At 37.0% G+C, this 18,137-nt stretch overlaps 2 protein-coding genes across 2 annotated transcripts in view; one reads left to right on the top strand and one right to left on the bottom strand.

The window, feature by feature from the left end:
* The window catches only part of LOC136865884 (uncharacterized), a 137,759-nt gene that overhangs the window by 12,220 nt on the left and 107,402 nt on the right, over positions 1 to 18,137 (bottom strand). The gene's annotated exons all lie outside the window — the stretch shown is intronic.
* The window catches only part of LOC136866102 (platelet-derived growth factor subunit A), a 209,180-nt gene that overhangs the window by 145,993 nt on the left and 45,050 nt on the right, over positions 1 to 18,137 (top strand). Inside the window, exon 3 of the mRNA XM_067142779.2 lies at positions 5,558 to 5,584. Within this exon, the coding sequence (XP_066998880.2) occupies positions 5,558 to 5,584 (27 nt within the window). The remainder of the gene's footprint in view (positions 1 to 5,557; positions 5,585 to 18,137) is intronic.

Below are 18,137 nucleotides of genomic sequence, written 5' to 3'. Positions count from 1 at the left end.
GCTTAAAACTGTAGTTGATGAAGTGAAAGAAGATAGATACTACTCTCTCATTGTAGATTCAATGCCTGATTGCTCTCACACTGACCAGTTGGCTACTGTTTTACGATATGTACCTCAGACAGATGCAGATGATGATGATGATGATGATGATGATGATGATGATGATGATGATGATGATGACCTCAAACAGAGCCACAGACTGTAGAACGACTCATTAAGCTTCTCCCTGGAATATCACATACATCTGCTGGACTAGAAAAAGCTGTAGTTGACTGTCCTGAGAGTTTCAAAATCAACATCAAGAACTGTAGGGGCCAAAGTTATGATAAAGCTTCCAATATGTCAGGAGCTTACTCAGGTCTTCAGGCCCGAATAAAGCAGCAAAATCCCCTTGCTAGTACATACCATGTGCAGCACAGAATGCTGCACTGCCGCAGTAGTTTTCTTTGGCTTTGTCCAGGAGTTGTATAATTACTTTTCTGTGTCAACGTACAGGTGGAACATTTTGAAGCAATTCTTGGCAAAAAAAACAAAAACAGTATGCCAGTGGTAAAATCTTTATCAGAAACCAGATGGTCTGCAAGAACAGATGCTGTCAAAGTTTTGGTAAAAGGTTATGAAGAAATATGACAATCGTTGAGGCAGCCATCTGAAGACTCCAGTGTAAAACCTGCTTGTAGACTTGAGGCACAAAACCTTGAAACTAAATTTCAGAATTTCGAGACCACTTTTCTGTTAGTTGTGTGGAACAACATTTCAGAAAGAGCTTACAAGTAATGAAAATGCGAATCTGTATTGAAAATATCTTATGATAAATGTAAGAAATGTATTGCTCTTCCACCCATTCAATACAACTCAAAAGTTAGAGTTAAATCCTCATTAAAATGAGAGTTGGGACATGTTTTGCCCTTTCCTATGGGGCATCATCAGCCGTATCATTACCTCAAACCATATCAGGTACCTGGTTAAAATTGATCTAAAATCTACTACAAAACTGAATACATAAAAAAACTTCTAAACCATATCAGGTACCTGGAGTAGCTTGGAACATCACATCCCCCTATTTTCAAAGCAGATTGCTCATATATGTCAAACTCATCCCTTTTCGCTGTGATGAATCCTTCCAGGGTTTTCAGTTGTTTTACTCCTCCCTGATATGGTTTGGAAGTTTTTAATGTATTCAATTTTGTAATAGATTTTAGATCAATTTTAACCAGGTACCTGATATGGTTTGAGATAATGATACGGCTGATAATGCCCCATACGAAAGGGCAAAACATGTCTCAACTCTCATTTTAATGAGGATTTAACTCTAACTTGAACATTATGAGTTGTATTGAATAGGCGGAAGAGTAATACATTTCTTACATTTATCATAAGAGTTGACAAGTGTTCTAAAAATTTGCAGTATGAAAATCTTAATCTTGAGGGAGGAGTAAAACAACTGAAAACCCTGGAAGGATTCATCAAAGCTAAAAGGGATGAGTTTGACATATATGAACAATCTGCTTTGAAAGTAGGTGGATGTAATGTTCCAAGGTACTCAAGAGTAAGAAAACTTCAAATATTTGCAGATGAAACATGTGGGATTGAAGGAGACCTAGATGCAAGAACAAATTTCAAAAATAATGTGTTCCTTAAAATAATAGACACACTTATAGGAAACTTAACAAGAAGGAAAGAAGCATATGAAGTTGTAGCTTCCAGATTTCAAGTGTTACCTCTGCTACTGACTTGCTCATCCGAACCATCAGAAGTGAAGAACGCTGCTTTGAAACTTAGTTCGCTGTACCCTGAAGACATCACTCAAGATTTTGTAAATGAGTGTATACACTTTCAAATGTACGTTGAACTCGAGGGATTCCAAAACTTGCCTAAAGTGTATTCCTACATTAAGCAAAACAATTTGTCAAGTACTTTTCCCAACCTTGAAATTGCAATTAGGATGTTTTTGATCTTACCAATAACAAACTGTACTGCAGAAAGGGATTTTTCAGTTTTAAGCAGAGTAAAAAATGCTAAGAGGGCAACACTTCTTAATGAAAAGTTAAGCTCATTAGTCCTTATGTGCACTGAAAAAAATTTAACTTTGAAAACGAACTTTGATGAAATTGTTCAAGAGTTTGCTACGAAAAAATCTTAAGTACTATTATATACAAGTAGCCTATAAACAAAATTTGTATTTTTAAATGTGATCAAAATAAATTACAATAAATTAATGATAATTTATATGTGTCTTATTTCTAAAATTATTTACTTACACACAAACTATCAAACTGAATCAACGGCTTTTTAAATAAAAATAAAAACAGCCTGATTCTTATTTGGCTGTTACCTTTATTTGGCTTGATCAATTTAATTATGAGAATTAACTTTATTTGCAAAATGTGCTGTTTTAAAACTCATAATCCTGAAAACTGTAATCTTTAATTTATAAGCAATTTTTTTTTTTTAGAGGAACAGAAAAACGAGCAGTGGGGGGGAGGGGGCTATGTTGTTTGTCCAGGGTGCTAACTACTTGAAATCAGGGCCTGACTGAACACAAACATTACAACTGGAAACTTGAGTGCAGAACAAGTAAAGCAATACCTCTACCTTGGTAGCATCATTACAAAGGGTAACATGAGAACCTATGGTATATATATATATATATATATATAAAAAAAAAAGAACTGCCTTTGCAAAGAAAGTGTTTAAAAATAAAAGGAAGTTACAAACCAGCAGGCACAAGGCAATGAAGCTGAGAAAATAATTTCCAAAAATCTTTGTCTGGCACACCTTGTTATATGGTAGCGAGAATTGGATGTTGAGGAAATAGAATGAAAGACAAGAAGAAGCAGAAGAGATGAGGGTGTGGAGAAGGATAACCCATACAAACTGGTCAGAAAAAAAAAAAGCAAATGCAGAGGTCAATAAAGACCATATACTGACAAGAATGCATCGCAGAAAACTGCAATGTGTTAGTGCAATGTTAAACCACTAGGGGTGGAAAAAATCACTGAACACATGGTGTAGCATATTAATTTTCTTCTGAACATCATGTTGGGAAAAACTGCCAGGAAAAGAGGAGGAGAATATATGAGGAGAAGGTGAAGAGCATATGGGGTTTACAAGATATGAAGAGTTAAAAAGAATGGCAAGAAATAGAAAAGACTGGCAGCAATGACAAGGCAAAGCCTTTGGTGTGTGGAGATGGGTACCTAGTTTTACATCCCCTTAGAACAATAACTATCACAACAACTGCCCTTACTGTATGAAACGGTAAAACAACATATGCAAGCCATATCTGGCTACCACTTGTAACAATTTATCTCCACTGTTTCAACTCAATGAATGACTATCAGAAAAACTAAAGCAACAGATTGTGAGGTAAAAGTTTCATGACACTGGTTTTACAATGATACAATGAAGACAGTATCTGGCACCATTTGCAGAATATTGCAGCCTGGTATGGCTTGGTAGTGCACACTTTTTTTTTTTTTGCTAGTTGCTTTACGTCGCACCGACACAGATAGGTCTTATGGTGATGATGGGACAGGAAAGGGCTAGGAGTGGGAAGGAAGCGGCCGTGGCCTTAATTAAGGTACAGCCCCAGCATTTGCCTGGTGTGAAAATGGGAAACCACGGAAAACCATTTTCAGTGCTGCCGACAGTGGGGTTCGAACCTACTACCTCCCGAATACTGGATACTGGCCGCACTTAAGCGACTGCAGCTATCGAGCTCGGTAGTGCACACACTAAAAGGGTTGGTAGCAAACTGAACAATACAATGAGGGTAGTATCTGGAGCCATCAAATCCACACCACTGAACTAGTTTCCTCTTTTGTTCAACATACATCTTCCTTGCAATGAAAATCTGGACATCTTTGAACCAAGTACAAACCAATCACAGCAGATGCAGGTTATGGCAGCATAAGTGGGGGGAAAGGTAAAGAGCCCTTTCTGTGACTGTGGTGGCACACCTCAAACCATTCAACATATAGTCATGGAATGCCTGCTGCAGAGGTTTGAGGGAAACATTCATGACTTGCATGTAGCCACCGAAAATCCAAGCTGCCTAACATATCTAGACAAGTGCTCAATCTTGACAAAGAAAGCAGAAAATAAGGGTCTTTTCTGTATTTTATGTTCTTTATTTGCTAATCTAGTCAACTCCAAGACTTGAATAAGAAAGGCTCTATGGTATTTTCGTGTTATCAAATGCTAGGAGATCATTTATAGGAAATCAAGGGCCAAATATTTGGAATATTATTCCATCTGATAAAGTCATTATGATCAATATGCTCAAGGACATCTCTGTTTCTTCATCACAAAATATCCTATAACCTCTGAGGTCATCAACTGAAGTAAAATACTCACCCAAAATACCTAGGTACTGTATTGTATTCAACTTTACCGAGATACAAGGAATATCTATGCAGAATAGCAGCAAAGGGTAAAACAAAAATCTCACATAAGTTTCGAGGTACAGGCATGGGGAACAAATACAGTGGTTCTGAGAACAACAGGCCTTGCATTACTTTATTCCATTGCAGAATAATGCAGTCTGGTATGGTTGAATAGTACACACACTAAAAGGGTTGACACTCAGCTAAACGATACAATTTGTCACCATCAAATCCACATCACTAAACTGACTCCCTGTTTTATCCAACATCCATCCCCTTCATCTTTGAAGGCAAAAAGTCCTGAAAAGAGAATGGAAAATATGCTGTGAAAATCTGTCTTCTGATACACCAAGACTGTATTCGACGGAAACTAAAATCAAGAAATCCCTTATGGAAGCCAGGCAAGAGGTTGCTTGGTGTGAAGAATGGACTACATCAAACCCAGACCAAGTAGGGTTAATCTCTGACCATTGTAGAGAGAGCCCTGGTTTCAAGTTGCCAAAAGAAACTGGATATCAATGAAGTGAGTACAAACCAATCACAGCAGATGCAGGTTCTGGCAGAGTAAGTGGGGAAAGGTACAGAGCCGTGACTGTGGTGACACACCTCAAACCATTCAACATACAGTCATGGAATCCCTGCTGAGGAGGTATGAGGGCAAACTTTTATGACTTGCGTGCAGATACCGAAGAAGCCATCAGCTGGCAGACATCTCTGGACATTCAGTTCTGACAGAGTCTCTACTCACATGTTAAGTATTCACTAGAAATACTGAAAATATAATTCTTCATTGTGTAATTGTAGTAATTTTTACTACTGTCTAAGTGATTGTATGTAATTGTATCTTTAAACCATATAGTATACTGTGTATATATATAATCACACTAAAGCATATTTCAATGTGAATGAACTTGAATCTACAAACACAAAGATTACCAAGGTTCTATTTTGGGCAACACACATTTTTATGAATAAATATTGAATCAGAACACTTTAAATATCAATATGTAAATTAATACAGCCATTTTTATGCTTTGCTCATCACTAATGTTTCTCTGTTTTCTTTGTACATGTTTAGTCTTGTAAAAATAAGTGGTTAAAACACTTCTTTGTATGTACTGGTACTTCAGGTTGTTTTTTTACTGATTACATCATTATCTTTGTTTCAGATCGGTTTGGCAATGATGATGAAAGAAGTAAGTTTATAACATCAATGATCATACTCTTTTTGTGCTACTTATAGTATATAGCATAGCCCTAGGATTATATCTATAAGTAATAAAAACATTTGCTTACCACATGCAATGGCGCTCGTGGGACTTTGTTTTGGAAGAGGCTCAAAAATGAACAAATCTGGCATAAATTAAATATAGTGGGTGGTAGATTGTTTATGTGTATAATGGTTTTAATATTCTCCTAACTACTGTATTGTCTTTGATGGATCCCCATAAATACAAGTGCATCAATTTCATATACACAATATATATTAATATACAATATATTATCCCACCGAATTGGCTGACTGCCAGATCTCTCAAGCCAGACTCCACAATCTAACTCAGTATCCTTCATAACCATAAACCTGTTCTCCAAAAAGTCAATCGCATTTTAAAACCACCATTCAATCTTCTCTCATCCTCACCCTACACCCAAAAAAAGACCTGCAGTCACTAACATCAAGAAACATTCTCACTACAACATCGTCTTCACTGTCTGTGGTTGGAAAACATACTTGAATAGACTACGTCAACAGGGTCAACTTTTATCTTAACCATCATAATCCTGTCACTGACATGAAGGGTATTCATCACATTTTGACACCATTTACCTTTTAGGATTACTGCTACTCCATTCATTCCACCTTTATCATTTCCGGTGTGTATTACCCTCAAAATTCCCTGATTGAAAGTCTCTTCCTGCCCATCTAGTTTCACAAACATCAAACATGTCAACGTCTTTCTTGATCAATGAGTTCTTTACTTCTTCCAGTTTTCCAAGCTTACCTAGTATTCTCACATTCCATGTACCTAAGTTGAACTTACTGTTCTCTTTGCAACTGGAGAGGCCTTGCTGCTGTTTCCACTCCTGCCGAATCTTGGCTTCCGACTTCCATAATTAGTAACTACAATTGTATTACCGCAACTTTGCATGGCTGCTATACAAGGAATATCCCTAGGATCTTTAATGCAGTAGTTTTTCCGTTGCCTTCTGCATCCTAATGTCGTTGACCAGATCAAGCCAGTTCATCCGCCTTTAGGGATGATTTCTCATCCCAAGGACAAGAGGGTGCCCTGAATCTCTACCTGCTCATCTGGCCTCCGAGGAGGCCGTTGGTACTTGGTAGAAGGGGACCACTTATACCAGTGGTCACTCGGTAGACACAGTTTAATGTCATACAGGTTTAAAATGTAGTTTGCAATCTACATTTGTATGACGATCTAAATGTATGAGCTGATTATGTTTATTCATAAGCTTAAGGGCGATAAAGCACTACTAACACTATCTCAAGAATACTATAACCACTTTCTTCTGCAATTATAAAGTCATCCAGGATATGTAAAAGTTGTTGATTACTATACAAGTCTGTAATAATATTATAAGTAATGCTTACATGATGGTCATTGAAAAGTTTTTCAGGTTGATCAAATTCATGATGTACATTCAGTATTAGTTCTCTTGATGAAAATCTGAGCAATGGTCCAATTGAATCAGGTTGTGATTTAAAGTCAATCTTGAAAGAAGGCTCAATGACCCATTTATTGTGATGTTGCTTACAGTAAGAGAGAACTTGTAATTAATATTACTAAAACTCTTATCACCAAACTGTTAAATTAACACAGTTTCAATGTAGTCATGAATATAATCTACTGAATAAAAGCCAGTGGTAGCGTTAGCACATGCACATCATAATAGAACTTGTTTATTCCATCTCACACGTTATAGATTTTATTGTAGCTTTCAAATGATACTCATCCAAGACTAATGCCTGTTGCTCACAGTAAAATTTTCTGTCAAATTTATTGTACAATAATTTAATTTTATAAAATTTCTGTTGCTCATGGTCAAATTCAAGTTTGATAAAACTTTTCATAAAATAGGACGTGTTCTATTCTGTAAAATTAATTATACGAAACGAACCAATCAGCGAAGCTGACATCACGATGCTGGCGCTACGTCGTGAGAAGATTGTGAAGCTCTAATGTAAACAAACACTTCTTTTTAAAATGGCAGGATCCGGGTGGACTAAGGAAGCTGTTAGTGTTTTACTGGACGAATACCAGAAATATCCTTGTTTGTACGAATTTAAAACGTCACTTTACCACAAAAGAAATGCAGAAGAGAGGCAGAAAAAACAATCGTCGAATTCCTATATGAATGCTGGTCTTCTAACCTCGACTAATTTTCGACCAAGGACAGGAATCCTCTACCTCTTCTCTTCTTTTGATCCAATCCCGAGTCCAGCATTTCCTGGCATTTCTTCTCTTCTTTTTACCACTGCACAACATATAATTGCAGCTAAAGCAGCAAGTTTTGCTTTGTTTGTTGGAGCCATAGTCTCAAACACACTGTAAGTTGAACAGCTGCTTCTTGGTTTAAAAGTTTATCGATAGATGGCAGCATATACACATCTTAGTTCAGAAGTAAGTTCATAGATGGCCATCCTGATGCTTCCACGGATTTTATAATATAATTTTACCATGAGCAACACAACTTGTTTTCACCAAATTTTTATAAAATTAATTGTACAACAAATTTTATGAAACATTTTACCGTGAGCAATAGGCATAAGAGGCCGATGATCGAATGCGATCGGTGTATTACAGTAGACAGTTGTTTTAGGTCCTTCTCTGCATATGGTACACATTCTTGCAATGTTGGACATCATGTGCACACTAAAGCCGTTTGTCTACAGTCTGGGTTTCACATAGAAACATTAGACATAATCGACAGCACATGTATTTCATTTTTGTGTGCGGTTTTTATTGTGAACAATGACTACACTGCTTCTAAAATAGTGTATGAGCTCAAATGAAGGTGGAAAGTCCCCATAAGTACCTTAGATTTACGTTTTATGTAGGCAACATAATGAGTTCCAGGTCTATGACTGTCATCTAAGTTGATCACAGCACTCTCACATTGATGAGAGGTATGCTGGTAGCTGATCTTGCATAAGCACACTGCAAAAATAGTAAATTCCTAGTTGTTTAGCAAATGTAGCAACTTTTTCACGGGTTAGAGTTTGATGTGGCAGTGCATTCAGTAGACTTTTTTATTTGGTGATATGCTGATGTTTTATTATGACATTCACTTTCTTTCAACTGCTGCTTTGCCTCTTCTACAGTCTTGACAGTTCTTGCTACAGCACTAGAGTCACCTAGCAGAGATGCTAAAGGTGCTAGTCCAGCAAACAACAATGGAAGGAATCCGCCTCCTTTCGGTGCAGGAATAATTCCAGCACGTTTGCAAAACATCACTTTACTCTTAGAAGAAATTCTCGTTCTTGCTGCACATAGAGCCTTGGTGATAGCTACTTGTTGACTGTGTTATCCTCGAATAGCTTTTCGCGCTGCCTTTATAACTGCTTTCCATCATACAATCTTTGTTTTCTTCTTCGTTATAGCAATAGAGTACCATTGTTTCATCATTCTGTACAAGACTTCTCTCATCAACAGCGATTTACAAACTGATAGTTACTTCTTATCTCATTCATTATATATACTTATTATATACCACTTTTTCATTCAGTCAGCATGAAGATTATAAAGCAGCAAGACACACTACCTGACAGTAATGTCGCATCCCCTACTTAGTTCTGAGAAAACTACGCAAAGTCATCATGGAACATTGTTTCCCTTTATAATTCAATGTATCATTAACGGGCCATAGAGATGTGGCAAAGACAAATCTTTTACTCACACTCACTACCTCTTCAAATGGTATATGCTTCCAACCCTTTCAGAATATTTACATTTTTTCAGAGTCACTCTATCAGCTGCTGTTCTACAACTTATCATACAGAATCTGGTTAAAGCTGGTTTGAAATATTTTCAATTGAATGCGCGTGAGCAAGTACTGCCACCAGATGATGTGTTTGCTAATTCTTTTATGATCTTTGACGGTGTTGGGACAGAATGGCAGGACGTTATTCATGCATACTTTAGTACTGGAATGTCATAAGTATGTAGATTGTTTTTATTTATTTCAAACTATTCTCATGTCCCTAAGCAGCTGATACGTGACAACGCCAATATCATTGTACTTTTCTTTTTTTTTACAAGATGGTTGCAACGTGTGTAGACGATCATGTTAACATTGATATGAAATTTAATGACTTTAAACGTCTGTGTGCTACATGTTGGTCATCACAACATTACGGCTTCTTAGTCACTGATAAAGAAAATTGTGTTCATCATAGACGGTATTGCATGGGTTTGATCATATTTTAAGCATCCACACTGTGGTTACAGACAGCACTTGATCCAAAACTGACACCATGTCAACATCAGGCAAAGTGATCACACAACATATTATCCATACCTGAAGCAATATTCTATGTAAATTTAAAGAGCTTAAACATATTCAAGCAGATACTGATTTCTTTTTGAAAACTCAACTCTGTACAACTCTGAGAGATTTTTTAATTCTACCACATCATCTGAGCCTACTACAAGTTCTGTTACTATGCAAACTCCTCAAGATAAGAAGAAGCAAGAAGAGGAGGAAGAAGATCTTAATGTATCTTCACTATCCAAGCAAGGTACGTTTTAAACCACAGATGTTATTGCAGAAACACGTACTGTATCAAAACAAGATCTACCTTCTTTATCTGAGGTTATAATTGCACCAGAGTATCATAATCAGTTCAAGACATTTATTCAAAACACCTATGGTTCACTCTTTGCTCTTTACACAGAAAAACCTTTTTACTGGACACACCAATACAACCTACGGTATTCGCCATGCAGATGACTGTTTCCGTATAGGTGATGCTGATGTTAAGATTAACAGTGACAGTCTCACTGTAAAAGGTGTCGCCTATAAACCTAGGAGTCCTCGCGTCTCGGATACCCGACAAGAATATAATTTTCCAAATAATCTTAAGAAATATAGTTTGATTCTTTTTACTACTAATACTACTCAATGTAATTACAAGAGGACAGAAGCTGTAAATGCAAATAGGTGCACAAGTATTGAGAGTTTATTTCTAAGCTGCTTCCTTCACATCAACTATTTGGAAGTGGATCTCAATGTTATCTACAAGCCTCTGTTACTCTATGTAGATGTAAGATACTGGAACGATCCTAATCTACTCATACAATGTTTGCAACTGCTAAGAGCCTCTCAAGATGCCAGCCAAACAGGAGATTCTACAAACAGAGAAGGAATTAAGTCATGCTGGTATTATTAAGTAATGGCTCCTCAAAGCAAGACCTCACCTGTAAAGATAAACATCGCACATGAGTTACTAAACCAGCTCATCGCACCTGTCGTCGCAGATGTGTCATCACATGTGGAAAGGATAAACCGTGGCAAGCTGAAGAAGAGGAAATGATTCCTTATGCCTCTAGCAATAAGGGGTATAAGTATCTACTCACTGTCATTGATGTGTACTCTGTTTTTGCAGAATCCGTGCACTGTAAAACAGCAGCTCAAGTCAACGATGCTTTTAAATGTATTGTTCAACAATCAAAACGCTACCCATGTCTTCTTCAAATGATCACGGTAAAGAGTTTTACAACATTTTTTTCTTATCTCAAGTCGCTCAGCATTCATCACTATTATACGTACAGCAATCTCAAGGCAAGTGTTGTAGAACGCTTTAATCGCACACTCAAAACAATGATGCGGTGAGAATTTACAGCTCAAGGTTTATATCGGTGAATTGATCTCCAACCTAGACTTGTGTCTACCTACAATGATGCGCCTCATCGTACCATTGGCACAAAGCCACATCTTATTACCAAGAATACACCATGCTTAGATGCTATTCATCTTGTAATCAAAACAGCTGGTCCATGGTGTCATAGTTTTCAAAAAGGTGATTTTGTTCGTATCTGCAAACACAAGTCTGTCTATGCAAAAGGATACACTCCTAACTGGAGCACAGAAATATTCCAAATCAACAGTGTTAAACTTACTAATCCAGTTACCTATTTACTTCACGATCTTTAAGGACAACCTATCGAAGGAGAATTCTACATCGAAGAGCAGCAGAGAACAAAATATCCTGATCACTATTTAATCAAATATGTTATTCGTCATTGTGGTAATAATATATCAAATGACCTGGTTTAATAACAACTTCAATTCATGGATTAATAAGGATTATGTACTTTAAAACATTTGATGCATTTTATTCTAGAACCTCTAACTCTCCTCTCTACTATTGCTTAAAACAAGATTAAACTTGTTAGTCAACATCATTACTACTAGTTAAGTTAGGACTTGAAGTAGAGTAGGATTAACATAAAAAGTAAAAAAAATCTAGCAACTGCATTATGTTCCACAAATTGTATTTATTTTAGTATGTGTACATTTTTCTTTTATAAAGTAAATATGTTTAGACCTTTCTCACATAGATTTTCTCTGCTGTCTTCATCTTCTAAATGCCTCCACCTAGCAACAGTTTCCCTTTCATTGCATCAGCACTGACAAGTGTTGCTATCTTCTCAGCAACTATAGTATGAGGTGACGTCACACTCTGCATAGTTATACGAAGCAGATTTTCAACAGCTACACATCTTGGTTCAGGTTCGTTTTCACATTTACTAGATGGTAAGCAAGATTATGCTCTTTGCAAGCAGCATTTAGCATGTGAATACCAGGATCACTACATGCCAACTGAACATTCAGTAAAGTGCTAGGGCCACGGTATTCATAGCTAGGAAGATGAAGCTGAAAAGAAAGAAGTACAATTATTGCTTTATTGATGAGCCCATGCCCAGCACGCTTCCCCGCCCTTCTTCCAGCATGCCTCTTCACCTTTTTCTGCATCTGCTTGTCTGCTCTCTTGGCAACCATGATAAGTGTTCATAAGTGAACTCAACTCATTAGTTTTTTTTTTTTTTTTTTTCGCAACGGGCTTTACGTTGCACCGACACAGATAGGTCTTATGGCGACGATGGGATAGGATAGGCCTAGGAATTGGTAGGAAGTGGCCATGGCCTTAATTAAGGTACAGCCCCAGCATTTGCCTGGTGTGAAAATTGGAAACTACAGAAAACCTTTTCAGGGCTGCCGACAGTGCGATTCGAACCCACGATCTCCCGGATGCAAGCTCACAGCCGCGCGCCTCTACGCACACGGCCAACTCACCCGGTACTCATTAGTTTTAGGTCCGTGATACAGTTTAATCAGTTGACATATACGACACTGTCTCACTGAGGGTCTCTTATATAAACTTACTTGTTGATGATGTAGACTATACTTTTGAAGCTCTGACAGAACAGGATCCTGTGTCCACTCACGAGGCACTTTCTCTCAAATATTCTTTACAGCATTTGCAACTACATTCACTAGAAATGCCTTTGGTAATGCCTTCAACTCTTCTTCAGTGAAACTGTTTACTTTCTTATTGCAAGCATACAACTTTATAATCGCCTTTTCAACAGTGTTACACTTAGTATCAGATAGAAATGACATTTCATCTTTACAACTGTTTCTTTCTCACTGACAAGATTTGAACTCTGCAATTTACATGTTACTCACCTTCTGGCATGCACAGAGACACAACCAAGCAAAGAGCATACACACATAGCCTGAGCACTGTTCAATCGATTCCGCACTATGCTCCTCGAGAAGAGTTTGAAATGATGGACATTTTAATTCAAGCAGATCAATAACTACACATGTTCATGGTAAATATTCATGCAACCATTCCTTCTTTTCACAACCCTTCACAAATAATAGATCTGCTCCTGACAAATAAGCATTCATAATCATAGCTAAACTTTCCAGTTTTTTAAATCCATTGTGTCTGCCTTCTGTCTTCATCTGTTTGCAAAACAGTCAGAGAAAGGTGGGCTAAATACTAAACTCATGATTTTAAGTGCCCACAGTGCAGTGCAATCAAACAGAGCTAACTCATTAAACACAAATTTGTTTCCGTTCACTTTAAAACCTCGTACATCAACTATCAATGTTCTTGTCATGATGAAAAAAAAAAAAAAAATGCAACTCTTCAGCACAGTATCTTATCAACTAAGTAAAATATTCCTACTCATAGCATATTTAAAGACATGAGTTTGTGAGAGAGAGCAAGTTTGATAGCGAACAAGTCTAAACATGCATTTACCTAGATGGCAATGTCATGTAATATAGCCATCAGAAAAACAAAAATCATTTTACCCTTTCCCTTATGCTAGTATAGGGTGATCGAGACGTAACAGGTTAGATCATTGCAGACCATTATTTAAGAGACTAAGGATACTCCCAGTACCAAGCATATACAGTATATCATGCAATGCATTCTACACATAAAAAAATAAATAAATTGATCACTTCAGAAAAAAATTTGATAATCACAATTACCGGACGCAAACAAGAAATCATATTTTTATCGAGCACAGGAGTAACATGCAGACTCTGTTGGGATCAGTTTGTATAATAAGCTTCCAAATAAGATTGAAGATATTAGTCCTATCAGTTCATTTACCACAGCTTTAAAAAATCTCTTGCTGAGTAGCTGCTTCTATAGTACAGAAGAATACATGATGGAGTGCTGGTAATGATGCTATTACTTATTCACTTGTAAATGTTCTTAATATCTAGATAGCCTTAAAAATATGTTAATGTCACCCTGATTATGTACATACTAGCAAATGTACCCGTGCTTCGCTACGGTATTCTACCTTGTATTTGAATAACGAAGTAAATACTGTACATGCAGTAAATAAGATTGTTTTAAAATTGCATGTCTCTTAGCGTTATCCGAGAAACAGCATGGGGAGGTCCCCATACACTCTTGTTTGTTACGGATTTGTGATGATAATGGCAGGCTCACTTGCCTACTGCCATTCACAATCGAGTTGGGAAGTTTACATTATAATTGCAGGCCCCATTGCCTACTGCATGGTGACAATCGATTTGGGGAGTTTTTGTTACAATGACAGCCCCCCTTTCCTACTTCAAGACAGATAACAGTTGAGGAATTTCTATTATAATGGCAGGCAACTACCCTACTATCAGTCGAAATTGAGTTGTGCAGTTATTATAATGTCAGGCCTCTTTTCCTACTGCCAGCCAGTTTACTGCCAGTCACACCAAGTTGGTGAGTTTCCATCAAAATAGCACGACACTATGCCTAATGCCAGTCACATTTTAGATGATGACATTTGTTTATAATTGCGGGCACTCTTGCCTACTGCCAACATAATTAAAAATAGGAGAGGATTTCCACCAATCAATACTTATTTATTGTATATATTAAATTACAGGACCGGTTTCGACCTCATATTCAAGGTCATCTTCAGCTGAACCATACATACATATTTATATAATGAAGCTTTGATTAAGATTGTGGTGTTGAAGGAATGCCATATGATGATGATGTACATTTAGTTACATACAAATGGGGCACGTCTTAGCGTGAACTGGCGTATATGTCATTCTGTACAATATTGCAACTGTATGTCTAAAATGTTGAAGGTCTTAAAACTAGTGTATAAAACACGTCTTTTCCTAAACTAACTTATATATATATGTACAAGATAAAAACAATATATAAAAACACTTCATGCATATGAACATTCGTTCTTGCTTGGTGGTCAATACATCGACTAACTTCCGTATTTAAGTCTTATTCACAGTTGTGCACTTCAGCTGCTATTCTTAGAGTTTGTAAAATTGCATGGATAAAAGTTTTGTCTTCCTGTGCGTATGTGAGATAAAACACTTTCAATTTAAAATAGGTGCCAAATGTATGGATGAAATTCAAGTAAAATATGTTCAGCTCTGCTGTGTGTGTTGCCCTTTTATTAGAACCAATTCATGTTGTCTTTTTGGCGTCCGTAAATTTTTACGTAATTTTTCCGTAAAAATTTACGGACGCCAAAAAGACAACATGAATTGGTTCTAATAAAAGGGCAACACACACAGCAGAGCTGAACATATTTTACTTGAATTTCATCCATACATTTGGCACCTATTTTAAATTGAAAGTGTTTTATCTCACATACGCACAGGAAGACAAAACTTTTATCCATGCAATTTTACAAACTCTAAGAATAGCAGCTGAAGTGCACAACTGTGAATAAGACTTAAATACGGAAGTTAGTCGATGTATTGACCACCAAGCAAGAACGAATGTTCATATGCATGAAGTGTTTTTATATATTGTTCTTATCTTGTACATATATATATAAGTTAGTTTAGGAAAAGACGTGTTTTATACACTAGTTTTAAGACCTTCAACATTTTAGACATACAGTTGCAATATTGTACAGAATGACATATACGCCAGTTCACGCTAAGACGTGCCCCATTTGTATGTAACTAAATGTACATCATCATCATATGGCATTCCTTCAACACCACAATCTTAATCAAAGCTTCATTATATAAATATGTATGTATGGTTCAGCTGAAGATGACCTTGAATATGAGGTCGAAACCGGTCCTGTAATTTAATATATACAATAAATAAGTATTGATTGGTGGAAATCCTCTCCTATTTTTAATTGTGCAATTGTCAATACGGAAATGAAAATTATAGATTACGATACTGCCAACATAATCGAGTAGGGGAGTTTTAAACAAAACTGCATGCTCCCTTGCCTTCTGCAATTCAAATCGAGAAGTGAACTATTCATTACAATGGTAGGCCTTCCTTACTAATGCCAGTTACACAGGAGTTGGAGAAGGACTCCATTCCTACTACCAATCAAAGTCGGTGTGGGGAGTACTGATTACAACAGCAGACACACCCTTTCTCGATCGCTACAAATCGACATAAGTGAATATATATAAATCGACATACGAAAGTATATGCGTGTTTACAATATTGCAGACCTTCATTTACAGATTAACTGCTGCTGAACGTACGTCATATCGACATAGGATTGTACCATAAGACGCCGGATTTAGTGGCCTAAATGGCTGGTCCTATGATATCTCATCTATTCTTTTGTCAAATTGAGTTAGAAACGTTGAACAGGGTAAATTTTTGTAAGATTATCTCACATTGCATTACTTTTTGGATAATTATTTGTAGAGACGAGAATTACAGGCACTAAAAAAAGTTAAAATAGGCAAGCGTATAGGCTCTTAAATTAGCCAAAATAGGCACATAAATAGGCACTAACATGTAAAATAGGCAACAAAATAGGCATGAAAAATACTTATAATTTAATAACACACTCAATTACTATAAAAGGAATTTACAACAAGCAACTTTTCAATGTTTTCCAGTAACAATCGTGTTTTCCTGTCGGGCAGACTGTTTTGTACTGAGAGAAATATCTCTCAATATCACAGGAAGTGATTGGACAAAACTTCAATAAAGCCGCTTAATGTGGTTTTAGTTCAACTGCTTCATCTACTTCACCTCGTAGCACACCGACTACTTTTACTGTCGCTTTCCATCGTGGATTCTGCTGCAGGACTCTTATGGAACTTTTTGCTGACAGCGGCTACCTTCCCAGAGGTTTGGTCAAAACTTCTCCTGACTTCTTCCACAACCCTAAATGACACCACCAGGGGAAAGCCACTCTTCTCCAACTCGGTGACTGGTCCCGACAGCTTGTTCAAGTTTGAAGATGCTCCAGTTTATGCAGGGGGATATTAGCTCCCATTATTTCAGTGCCCAGATCTATAGAAAATTGTTGTTGGTCGCTGTTTACAGTGGACAGGTAGAAAAGCTGCGATGACACAGCTTTCTGTACTCGTGTCAAATGCATCGCAGTATTTCTATGTTCATCTATATGGTATCTTTTCACATTTGATCTCAAAAATAATAAAATTGCCTTAAATTACAATGTTCCTATATCTTAAATTTCTACAGCTGGGCTAATTGGCAATAATGCTTAGTATAATCATGCATTTGTTTCATAACAAAAGAAAAAGACTATTAGAGGTGATGTTTCTAGAAGTACAAAACTTTAAAGTAGGAACAAGAGAATTCGTAATTTACATGGAAATATGTCCTCAAAAATATTCAGTTATAATCTGGCAGTTTTCTGTCGAGTTCAGCGGGTGAAAAAATAATAAAAATTATGTGAAACGATACCTGAGTAGCGTAGAGGAGAGATCCTTCCTAGATGCTTGCCAGGGACTCACCAAGCTGCCCCTAGCAGTATTCTTACTTATATAGAAGAATTAAAACGTAGGCACTATAAATCTCAGATTTGTGAACATTTTATATGTTGCTATTCGCCGGCTTTGGTCAGCCGGGTCAGCTGTCATGAAGGCTATTTTCTGTTGCCTATAATAGATCCTGCATCATGTGTGCCTACAAGGTTGTTACCCTCGTAGAAAATTAGAAATTACAAGTAACAACTCTAACAAGTAACAATTAGAAAACCGCGTGATTTGAAACTGTCGTGACATGTGCCCATAACCTTACTTTTATCACAAATTAGCAAGACTCTAGATGGGTTGCTAGCGCTCACGCACCCCAGACTCTCTTTGCTTGCCCCCCTTCCACAGCACAACGGTTACTAACCTGACCTCACTAATCCAGACCAATGGTCTTTTCACTGCCCTAATCTTGTAAATATAGTCTTTGCAGCCTTATGAAAGACGCTGTGCCAT

The sequence above is a fragment of the Anabrus simplex genome, chromosome 3, assembly GCF_040414725.1.
Source record: "Anabrus simplex isolate iqAnaSimp1 chromosome 3, ASM4041472v1, whole genome shotgun sequence".
Classification (NCBI taxonomy): Eukaryota; Metazoa; Arthropoda; class Insecta; order Orthoptera; family Tettigoniidae; genus Anabrus; species Anabrus simplex.
The sequence above is the reverse complement of the archived record's forward strand: the minus strand, read 5'-3'. Positions and strand labels throughout refer to the sequence as shown.